Source organism: Oreochromis aureus, linkage group 22 (assembly GCF_013358895.1).
Source record: "Oreochromis aureus strain Israel breed Guangdong linkage group 22, ZZ_aureus, whole genome shotgun sequence".
Taxonomy (NCBI): Eukaryota; Metazoa; Chordata; class Actinopteri; order Cichliformes; family Cichlidae; genus Oreochromis; species Oreochromis aureus.
In genome coordinates this window covers 17,611,599-17,624,154 of record NC_052962.1, presented here as the reverse complement: position 1 = coordinate 17,624,154, position 12,556 = coordinate 17,611,599, and the positions used below count along the sequence as shown (strand labels likewise).

General features: G+C 41.1%; 1 protein-coding gene across 1 annotated transcript in view; it reads left to right on the top strand.

Annotated features, from left to right (window-relative positions):
* Window positions 1–12,556, top strand: part of gabbr2 (gamma-aminobutyric acid (GABA) B receptor, 2) — a 176,769-nt gene that overhangs the window by 125,213 nt on the left and 39,000 nt on the right. Inside the window, exon 13 of the mRNA XM_031729443.2 lies at window positions 1,824–1,946. Within this exon, the coding sequence (XP_031585303.1) occupies window positions 1,824–1,946 (123 nt within the window). The remainder of the gene's footprint in view (window positions 1–1,823; window positions 1,947–12,556) is intronic.

Sequence of the window (12,556 nt, the reverse complement as noted above, 5' to 3'; positions counted from 1 at the left end):
CACAGTTGCTGCAGGATGGCAAAATGGTATAGGCGCCTAGCAGCCCTGCCTTCTTCTAAGAGTACAATAAGAATATAACCAACTAGCACCTCAACTAGTTGAGTCGAGTCGACTATGCTGCTTTTGTCGACTGTCTGCATTTGTAGAGCAGTTATTTGTAACCTCTGCCAGTCCATCTGAGTCACAGGTTGCCTCCCAACATGCGATCTGTGCTAACACCTTTAATCAAAAGCTGACACCCAGGGACTGAAGGTGTTGCACACTCAACCTTTGGTTACCACAGCTACTTGCAACCAGTTGCCAAATGAGAAAAAATGCAATGTAATCACCAAGGTAACCTGCAATTTTTCCTAGTTGCAAAGACAGCCCTCACTTTACTGTAGTGTTACTGAGGTAGATTGCATGGAAAATGTCATGATAACTAGCAGTGCTGTCAGATGTTGGTACTCTAAACATGACTTTAAAAAAAGAGAAGGAACCATCGATGTCCCCAGTACCATGGACTCACAACTCATGTAGATGGAGAAATAAAAATGTCAGTCTTTAGACATCTTTTGCCAAGAAAGTAACAAACCAATCAGGATACAGTCATGGAAGTGCCACAGAGGCACTTTTCAGCAATATAATGTATGTTTATATATCCATCTACCTGTAGACAGATTTTCTCTAAAGTTCGGGAAAGTAACATCACAACACAATGCAGATGTGGATGCAACATAAAAATCATACTGAAAAATCAACAAAAATGATCATTTTAAGAACAGCTCTGTGGTGGCTCTAAGTGATTTAGGCTTTTCCCTCAAATTAGTAACAACAGCCACACTGGAGCCTTACTGGTGTGACTGGTGGAAAGAAAACAGACAACACTTCAGGTAATTTAGATTAATTACTGAGTTGGCAGAGTAACATATCACAGTTTAGCAGATGGTGTAGGGTAGAGTACACTTCTCAGAAATATAACATGTCTAATTACTTGTTAAATTTATAGAATTTTAATCAGTATATGTAATATCTGTTTGGTTTTGTTCTTCATGTTGTCCTAAATGGCCCGAAGCAATGTGATAAACAATAACAGAACACCTCTGTTCAAAAGCACTGCATCAAAAGATGGCAGATCAAAAAACACAGTCCCCTTATTTATCTCATCCTGGGCCCACTTATGGGTGGAGACCTGCACAACACTGCTGAGTTGCATCTGGGCTATGTGATACTCTCCAAACACAGCCCAGCCTGCATCCCCTGACCTTTCCTTTGATCTGCGGTTCCAGACAGTCAAACGCTATTATAAATAAAGATCACAAACAGGTCATGGCTTTCATCCCTCTAAAGTTCAGGGTACAAAAGAGGAGCTTTTGTGGTTGACAGCAGTGGCTCTTGTTTGGTGGATTTTTTCCACATTCTCTCACCACAAGGTAACAAAACTGTTGCCTGTTGGTGGCATAGTACTGACACAACTGAATGTCCACTCGTGGTTTACAGCCCCGGGATGATTACAGTCTGCAAAATATACTACATGTGTCTTTATCAAATGTTGAACCAGGCCTTGGTCTTTTGGACTCACAGGCCTGGCTGGATTCCGATCCCAGCAGGTGGTCATTTGCAGTTAAATACATTGTTACCAGACCCTGATTAGATGGTTAAAATGAGAACAGCAGGGGTCTAGGACCTCAGATGGGATGTGAATAACTCACTTCACATAATTAGTGTGGTCAATAAGAAATGCTGTCTGAAATGACACTACAGATACTTGCATTATCACATAACATTAGCAGGTGTGGGCTATTTAGCTAATAAAAGCACCTAATTTTCTCTTCCCTCTTCAGATCATAAAGGACCAGAAGCTGTTGATTATCGTTGGCGGGATGCTGCTAATCGACTTGTGCATCCTCATCTGCTGGCAGATTGTGGACCCACTTAGGAGGACTGTGGAGGAATACAGCCTGGAGGTCAGTTATCTTGTCTAAACTGGTGGTCACTTACAGTGCTTTTGGTAATGAAGCTTACCTTAGCTGGTGGGGAGTCTTGGTGACACAAAGTCTTGCTAAATATGCCTGGGTGTTTTGAGTTTAACAAAACAAAATGTCTGCTATAGGCTCCTGCATGAGCATCTTTGTTGTGCCTGTTATTTTTGGGTCAGGATGTTAGCCATTGCTGCCTCCTGTGCCCATCCTGTGGCCGGACATTTGCCAGCTTGAATGGGAGACTTTGGCAAGCTCCATTGGAAAAGAGGCACTTGGCATCGTTTCATCTTCGCTGGAGAGTTGGCATGGCGGAGAGCAGAAATTAAAACTGCTACAGTATACTGTGACTGTAAAGAGACTCAGATTTTCCGAGATTGGTGCAGGATTAGTCTAGCTTTGCGCGCAATTGGCTCAATTGAACATACTGTAGCTCTGGCATTAGAGGTTGATGATGTGTGAAGTGTGTTTTCAGTTAGGCATAGCATATTAGCACATAACTATCAGTGGTATTAAGGGAATCCACACATTAGCAAGGCAAGTGAATATTTCTATACTCAGAGGTATTAGTCGCTTTGGTTGAATTGGGTGATTTATTTTTTATTTCATATTTCTGTGTTGAGCATACTGCCTGAAGTCAGTAGGAGTGCCCATTTTTTTTTATCATTGGTGCAGTGAAGAGCCACTGGCGAAAGGATCTGGCTATAATAGTGATTTATTAATGAAGTATACAGCAGCTGTGGTTTAGGAAAGCTAATTGTTTGAGTACATCTGCTCACTTTGCTCCACATGAAACTTTAGCCAGGGACACTTCAAGCTGTACATGTTGTTGTTGTTTTTGAGAATATCTGCAAATATCAATGCCGATAGTCTCGAAATAGATGATAAAACAATAACATATAGATGATTATAAAAGTCACTGGTTTAACTGAGTCTGTTAACCTAATCAAATATATCAGACACATACACAGAATGTTGGGCACAAACACTTTGCACTAACAATTTGCACGAGGTTCTCCAGGCTGCAGCTGAAGGAAAAAGGCTTTCAAACAACATACCCTGTTAATTCAAAGGAACAACTGAAGTTGGATTACTAATTTTGTCCTAATATTATTGCTTGATTAACTTGCACAGTCTTCCTAAAACATACCACCAACCATCTTCCTAGATAGATTGTGAAGCTCTGTTATTATTATTGAGTTTATCACCACCATCACATACAGTAGGTGACAGCTATTGTTAGCTTAAGTGAACCCAGATGGCAGAAAGATATCTTAGATATTCTGAACCTGCGTAGTACTACAGGTCCCAGGTATGTTGAATTGAAAACACTATTTAAAAAAAATCTGCTTTGCATTAATGCTACAGTGTATTATTCTCTTTATGTGTTGGCTAAAAACTCAGTGGAACAGCGTGATTACATTTACTTTACTGTTGCTTCTTTCAAATGACAAACAGGAGATCACGGATAGTACGAAGGTGACATTTCATCTAATGAGCAATGAGTTCCACAGAGTTCTGTATGCAGGCCACAAGATGGCTAACTTCATCCTAGGAATCCTCAGAAACTGACAGCATTAGCTGCATACTCATTGACCCTGCTGCTAAACAGAGGTTGCCAGAAGGCTGGTGCGGTGAAAATCCGGGTGTGTTTTTGGAGACTTCTTTTGATCATCCTGAATAGATTTTCTTCTTGTTTGCTAGCTTGTTGCCAAGGTCCTGTGGGGGTGGAAAGATACCTTGCACCCAATTTTGACTTTCTTCAATTAGATGAAAATCTTGTGAAGTGATAAATAGCGCTTATCAAAGAGTAGCAGGTCAGAGAGCCTCTCTCTCTCTGAGTCCTCGATAAAAAGATTCCAGTCTGCGAACCCTGATGAAAAAATTTAAATTATATTGGCAGAATTATTTGCATTTTCTGACTACTTCTGATCTACAATGAAAGGTATTTATACAACTCTAGAGAAAGCTGTATTTCTTTTGTGTTATATAGCCACTTATATATTTAAGCCTGCTGAAAGAGGGAAACAAAGCCTTGCTTAGTATTTGTGAATGTTATCAGCATGGGCAGCTGACTCCTTATGGAGTAGTCTCAGACTTTATGTCCCGGCCAGGGGAGGGTTGTGAATATATATAAACCACTGAGTGCTGGAGTCTGCATTTCCCCTGAGGTTATGAATCTGCATGCCTGGGCTGAGGCATAGGGTCCACAAACCTGCCTTGCCTGCCAGATTTCAAACACCGGCACCAGTGGACCCTTGGGGCTCAGCTGAGGGAAGAGACAGCCTGGAGCTCATCTGCACCCTGGGCCTCCAGGTTTGTGGTCCTACCACGTGGGACCACAAACCAGAAGGCAACCCAAATAAACTGAAAGTAGACAAGAAGCAAAGAGAGGCTAGGAGATAGCGATAACTCATCAATAGCTGTGGTTGTAACAATAATTTTGAAGCGAAACTAACAGAGAATATTGCTTTATAAACAGAGGCAGATGGGTTTTAAGCCATGTACATAATGGCATAAGCACTGCAATAAATAACTCAGCGTTTCCACTGGGTTCAGTGAGGTGTTGGAACAGTTGGTGTTGTGATCTACAAGTATCCAATGAAAATGAAAGACGAGTAAAAAGAAGATAATAATAAATAATGCAGAGTGATCCCATCATATTTCATTTTCTCCCCAGTACTATTACATTATCTCCTGCAGTTGTAGTCCGGTGTGTGTGCACACACGCGTGTGTGTGTGTGTGTGTGTGTGTGTGTGTGTGTGTGTGTGTGTGTGTGTGTGTGTGTTTGTGTGTGTTGTTTCTGATCTGAAACTTCAGGTAGATTAAGTCTGACTGTTTGAGGGGATGGGGAATAGGACCGTGGTAAACGGTCTCCATGGAGCTCAGGAGCCAGTGACTGACTCACTAACAGTAAATGGCTCAAAGAGAAGGACCATTAGTTACCCAGTTTCCTGTGAACTACCGCATCATGCTTGGCCAACACTCTTTTTCGTTTTCTTTTTTTTTCATTCCCTCTCTCTTTCTCGCTCTGTCTTTGTCAGAAACTCCCCTACACCCCCTCACATTTCACCTCTGTGGAGAATTGGAGTTGACCTTGGGTTCGCTAAGCTGTACCCACCTGCTGTATCCAAGGATACACTGTATGTCAGTGCAGTGTTATTGAACTGTCACAGTGCTACCTAGTTTGCCAGTTTTGCTGTTTGTACCACTTCACCGGAGGCTGTCTTTGCTGTCTAAACAACAAGCGTATTCAGTTTTTCTTTTTCTTCTTTTAATTTAATAGACACAGTCAAAGTGAGTGTGTGGCCAAAGTCAGCGGCTATCGCAGATTTTGGATAAAATGATTGGGCTTGCGATGTACATGGGCAACTTGGAAAAATTCTGTTCCGCAGGGCTAATCCCATTGCTGAATCTAGCAAGCTAAGCTTAATGAGCTACCATTCACAAAACTGGGCCATTCCCCTTTGCATCCTTTATTAGCATTAACAAGAAGATGAAACTAAAGAGGCTGACAATAGATCCTTGTGGAACGCTTCATAAAACATCACTGATTTAATACCCTCCCAAATAAAAGTAAAGAAGAGCCAAAGATCGTGCGGGGAGTTAAGTCTTTAAGTCTTTCAAATGGGAGGAGAGTAACCTCACACCCCCCAGTCATATTTTATGGCTCCACTAGCCTGTAGTTTTAATTGCACTACATGGATGATGGTGCTTTCCCAAAAAATGACTTTTGACCTTGATACTATAAGCAATCTACCTCTGCTTTCACTATATACTATACTATGAAATAAAGACTCACATGCTGAATAAAGAAAAGCACAAAACAAAACAAAACAAAGTGGAATGTAGATGGACTAAGATGATAATTACAGCCCTCCCTCTTCACTGAGTGAACCTAAAATCATGACAGCTCAGAGAATATTATCCACATCCTTCTTTTCTCAGAGAGCTTAATGTACTGAAAGCAGGAATCCTTCTGACCGCTCCCCCAAATATCCTGGGAATGCTGATGGAATTGTTGGGCTGCAGTGAGCAATTAAACTCCCTTCTGTGGCTCGTTAATAATTGTCCATTCCTTAATGGCATGGATGTTTCAGCAGCTGCTGGCTGCTAGAAATTAAGCCCTGCAGTACTGACACATGCTGTAGTGTCAGTGTACACACGTGTGGAATGTGGCAAGTCATGCACGGATGTGTGTTTACGGATGCATTAATATCCACTCTTGTGGATCCAGGGTATTGCCCCCCCCCCCCACCCTCCCCCCGCATAATGAAGGACAAACTGTCAAGAAAGGATGATTAGCATTCTGGTGAATCCTGCCGCAGACCCCCTCTACTCTCCTCTCCTCTCTTTCTTCCCCTCCCTCCTCTGTCGTGTATTTTTTTATTTATTTTTTTTGCAGCCTGGAAGCTGCTGCAAGCATCAGCGGGCAGGAGAGCTGCAAAAGAATATTGCAGTGTGGCATCACCATGGCAACGGCCATGGTTCCTGACATCCATAACGCAGAGAGCGGCACTGTTGATTCATGAGACAAAAATAACGGGTTGAGGCACCCGTCTCAGCATGACAACGCATGCTGGGAAAACTTTAAGCATCCACACAGAAATACATGCCCAAGGCTGATAGATCGTCAATGGCTGATCGAAGCAGAACAGATTTATCAACACATACATATTCATGCATGCGGATTTTCTTCCAGAAGTTCTCTCAGAGTTTACCTCTGCTTCTCTGCCTCTGCTGCCCCCACCTGTATGCAGCAAGACGAGGAGAGAAAGAGAGAAAGGGGGGTGGAGGGACTTTTATGCCGGTGCTTTGTCAATGCACTCACCTGGTCCCAGTATCATATCATCGGAGTAGCAAGCCAAAGTATGACTCACCACTAGCATTTAATGTGGAAATATTCATCTTTATGCAGCGATGACATGATGCTGATTAGCTTAAATGGGAGCCCTCATTATCAGCAATGGAAATCGAGACAGGGCCTTCACTGCCAGGTTCAGACAAAAGCGGCGAGGGTTAAGATGCACAACTAATCCGACCAGAGGCTAAAGGACGCTGCTAAGGTCTTCATTATTTGCCCGTAACATAAATGCATTTGAGCGCTGTTTTAAAAAAAAATTGTGCTATGAAGATACATCTTAAGTAAGGCAATTACTCAGATTACACAGCCATTTCTCTTGGCGGGAGGCTGTAAAATGCCATCTGTTCTTGTAATACTTAAAAATGCTATTTTTAAAAGATGGAGAAAAAAACCACTTTTGTTAACATCATTTCTAAAAAAAAAAGACAGGAAAAGTAACCGCAGACAACAGTCACGCTGTGGGCAACAAATAAGAAGGCTGGTTTTTGCATCTGTTGTAATTTCTATTAATAATGACATCAGACCAGTCTGACAGCAGGCACCTGCTATCAATGTGACTCCACTCTTTAGAGTCACTCTGCAAAGCAGTCCTGGCAGTTTTTGCTGTGCTGTTTGCATCGCTACTGCCTGCCACTTGTCCTGCTGAATCATTTCACTCTTCATTCTTGACATTTGTCCCCATTATTTCGCTCCATTGCATTTGACTGCATATGCTGTATTAATGTGACATGTTGCATCCATCACCCCCATGTGATAGTAATTGCATTAAATTATTCATTCATATGAATATCAAGTAGAGAGGTTAATACTTAATGCGTTTATATCCAGATTCTGTATTTTTAAGCCGAGAGATGAAACAACCCTTTCTTTGACCTGGCTGTTTTGTCCACCCACCTTCTTTCTTTCTTTTTCACTTGACTGAGAGTCCCCCTCACAGACACAGACTTAACGAACACTCTCGCACACACTCTCCTGCACCCACAGGTATAAGGTTTTCTCACATTCAGTCCCCTCTTTTTTATTTCATGTTGTTTTTTCATCACCATGCGCTTATATTGTTTACTTTTTGAATTGCCTTCTACCTATGTTAGACATTTAGCCATCAGAATCATGTCACCAGCCCCTGTTCTGTTTGCCAAACCTCTTTATTTATTCCACGACTCCCACTCCATCCTCTACCCCTCTTCTGCTTTTCTTTATTTGTCCAGCTCCTACCCTTTGGGAGTGTGCTAAAAAAGCAGGGGATGAAAAAAAAGTGCTTTCTGACAGCAGTGCCAGTGGATGAAACTCAGGCTGGACTGAACCACTCTTTTTTTCCCCCCATCCTCAATTTTTTTACCTCTCTTCATCACCCCCTTTTCTCTGTCTCATTTCATTCTGGTGTTTCTTTTCCTCACACTAGTTTTTTTTTTCTACTCTCAGTTCACCATCTTCTGTGTAGTTTCTCAATTCCACCTCTTCAAAGGGAGGGATCAACATCTGGCCCCAATTCCAGTCAGGATTTGGTGTTGATGGGCCGAGTTGGGGAAAGTAGCGAGTGTGGCCAGAGGGAGGGAGACACGTGCTGGCAAATTTCCTTGAGTCAGAGAATGCGTGTCCTATTCCAGTGGGAATCTGTGTGTCAAGGTCACCAAGGCTATTTGAGTTTTTATTGTTATTGGCCACCCTTTTTTTTTGCACCTTACATGGGTGTTACATTTATATGTATAAATGTATTCTCTCTAAACTCTGATTCTGCTGTCAGAGCGGCCTGTGGGTTATGTGACCTCATTAATAAAATCAGCTTTTAGTTGTGTCAAAATTCCAGATCCATCACGCTGTTGTGGTCAGACGATTGTTTTAGAAACCTCTTCCTCGTGGGTGCTCATTCATCTAAGAAAAGCTGCCAAGACTAAACAGAAATGTTTTAGATTTATGTAGGCAAAGGTCATGTTTCTGTTTCGCTAGTGGTGTGAGCCTTCTACTCTGACAGTTAAGTCAGAGGTGTTAAACTAGCAGCTGGTTCAAAGGGTCAAATTCAGCCCACTGGATAGTTTTGCAAAGGAATTTGTAACACGAGGAAAGATTATAGTATTTTTAGATTTAGACAAGTTTTTTTTGTAACTATACATGTAAAATACTCATGTACATGTGAATACTTTATGACTTTCTGTTAGGCTCTGTAAATTGTAGAATATATATCATGACAGACTGTGAATTTGGGGGTGGAAATAGGCTTTAGGCTTATGGTTTTAGATTTTTTTCATGTCTTGTCAGCTTGTATCCAGTGGTTTTACTTGTCTGGCCCACTTGAGGTCAAATTGAACTTTATGGGGCCATGAACTAAAATGTGTTTGATCCTCTTGGTCTAACATGCTTCTGCAGTCCTATGAAAAACTAAGTACAACTCCCAGTGATTTGGTAGCTTTTAAAGCCACCTTTAGCAACAATAACTTGAAGTAATCGTTTTCTATATAACTTTATTAGTCGCTCACATTATTGTGGAGGAATTTTGGCCCACTCTTCTTTCAACATTGCTTCAGTTCAGGTCCCATAACAGCATTTCAATTAGGTTAAGGGCTGGACTTTGACTGGGCCATCGTAGCAACCTGCATAAATTCTTTGTGGTGTAGATTTGCTGCTGTACTTCTTTGTCATGTTAGATGACTCAGTTTTGGCCAAATTTTGGCTGATTGACAGATAGCCTTACGTTCTGACTGTAGAGTAGTTTGATATGCAGAGGAGTTCATGGTTGACTCAGTTACTGCAAGGTGCTCTGTTCCTGTGGCTGCAAAACAAGCGAAAATCATCACCCCTCCACCACCGTGCTGACAGTTTTATGACATTTTTGTGCTGATATGCTGTGTTTGGTTTTTGACAAAGGTGGTGCTGTGCAGTATGACCGATCGTCTCCAATTTGGACTGCTGTCCAAAGTAGGTTTTTTTTTCTCAAATGCAACTCTGCAAGCTTACTCCATGCTGCCATGTTCTTTTTAGAGAGATGAGACTTTCTCCTGGCAAATAATTATGCTGTCATAAACGTTTAAACTTTAACATGCTAACTCAGGTCTCTAGAGTCTGAAATGTAGCTCTATGATGTGAATTCTGATCTGAATTTTCCACAGCAGCAAATTCTCAAAACTTCTGCGTTTATAGATGTGCTAATACTAGCTTATTATCAGTTTATCAAGTGCATTTTATTACTGGCACCTAGTTGCTACTTACCGTCTGGATTCCTTTGGTAGCAGTAAGGAACTTAGTTTTTCACATGCATGGAGTCCTGCAAAAACTTCCTTTTTCACATGACTGTATCTTCCATTGCGCACTGGATGTTTTCTACTATTTTCCAAAATAGTAGAAAACAACCAGTTTGAATGTATACTTCATAAATGGTCAGCATATAATATTAACTGAGAACTAATTACTAGTTACATCGTAAAACTGCCAAACTTCGTAGAATTGCCAGCCATGGTCATTTTGACCAGTCCTGCAACAACAGTAATGGCAAATACATCATTTCTTGATGTGTAAGTAACAACAAAGACATCTTAAAAATATATACATATTTATTACAAAACAAGACCATTATGACCATTATGAATTTTGGATTACATGAGGGATTAGTTGTGGTAAAATAAAGACCGTATAAAAGCAGAGGGCTGGAACAGCTGATTGGCTAAATTTTAAAACTGACCTGAGATTAGTAGTAATTACTCATCTTTTCTCTAAATACAGTGCCCTATATTTTTATTTATCAGTCCCATCTAGCTAGCTCTGGCCCATGTTATAGCAATTTTCATGTACAAGTGTGTGAAAACAATCATGTTGCTAGGCAACCCAGCATGCTGCTATAGTGGTTTTACATTCATTTTTGTGCGGACAAAATGACCCCTCGATGGTTCTTCTGTCAAGAATGTAGAAAGCTAATATGACATTCAGTGTTGGACCAGAAGCAAGTTCAAATACTCCGAAAACAGATTCAGAAACTACCCTAACTCAGTGATGGCATTAACATTACATTGACAAATAAATATGATCACCTTTAGTGTGCTTTCATTAGCACTCAACAGTCATGAATTATACTAACAATTCAGAAACTTAACACTGTATTTATACACCACCGTGCACGCACTCACAACTGTGTTGTTCTTCCCCTTCCTCCCACACACACGTTCTCCATTTCAGTCAACTGTTGATTATGTGAATGCCATCTGAAGGACACTGCGTTCTCCTTTCACTATCAAAGCATTGCTAGAGCCCAAATCAACTCCTGTTTTGTATTTATTGCACTCCTGTTGTCTTGTTGGATTTTTTAAAAAAGTAAATTATACAGGGATTTACCAATGAGTGGTCACAGGACACGCAATGAGAGTCACAAAGTCTTCACTCATAATGAAGGAGAACATCATCTGCCGCATTATCCATGCAGCAGCAGCATTGCTAAGGTGGTGCTAATATGGGTTTTGAAGCTCCTTTGTTAGCATTAAAGCTCTGGCTGAGATCAATGCTTTTTCAAAGTAAACCGGGTCATTAAGGGATAACCGCCACCCACCTAGGCCTCTTCTCATCGACCCTCTCCAGAGGGAAGCAGGATATGAGGGAGAGAATAAAAGGGAAGGGTACACAGACCTCACACATTCTTGGTGCTTTGCATGGCTGCATGAGCATCTGAGAGTTTGCCTAATAGATAGGCAAGCTCTGTGTTGTTGCATATATAGTAAGGTGTAGTTACTGTGTGTGCTGTGTTATATTTAACTTGTGTTAATTAGTGTTTTGAATGAATGACAAGGTGCTCTGCTGTAAGTAGCTGCATAGTTGACTGTTGAAAAAGACCCAGTTGCAAGTGGCTCTTTGACGATCACATGTCTCTGTACCCATTTCTACACATACTGTGCAGCTACTCTGCTGTACATGCTGTAGGTCCCGGCACAACATGGTGCCTTTGTCATTGGCCTGTTATTTTGTGGTACTCTAAGTAACTGTGTGACAGGTCTTACCTGAGGGACGCCCTATTTCTATTTATAGTTATGCCTGTATTTGAATGTCCCAGCCAGCAGCAAGTTTAATCTTATCTCCACCTGGACAGGACACATGCCCCAACCTATATAAAGAGTGCTGCATTATGTGCTGATGAAAACTCAAGCTGAATTTGTTTTTAGGGACAAATGTTTTGTGAAGCGAACAAATTGCAAGAGAACCAAAAATGAAAAGGGGAAAATAATTCAAGGACCCTAAAATTGACCTAAAACAGCAAACATATTTAGAGTAATGAGTGTGCATGGGAGGGGTGGCATCCTTTCTAGAGGGTGGACATCGATTTTGCAACTGTGGTCTAAATGTTAACTGTTAATTAATTGGTTTATGGACCAGAAAGCTACTGGAGCAAGCCAATTAGAAATTAAAGACCACTGATAGATTGAGATTAAGTTATTTTCTTTGTAACCATCAAACTGTGCCAGCTGATCAAAGTATATTGTGCTGCACTTGAAATCATGTTTGTGAGAAGATTATGAGTGTATAAATCAATGGAGTTCCGCCTCCATGTTTCTATATTTAAAGCTGATTTAGCTCCACGTGTCTTGTCAGATATGTTAGCTCTTCTATGATTTACCCCTGCATAAAGCTGTTTGAAGTTTGAAAGCATTTTCATGTTTGCTGCGTTTTTGATTTATTTCCTCTCTGCCTCAGTCTGTTTTGGGAGGGGAAGAAGAGGGAAACCCGGACATCTAGCCAAGTCAACAGAGGTTTTAGTTT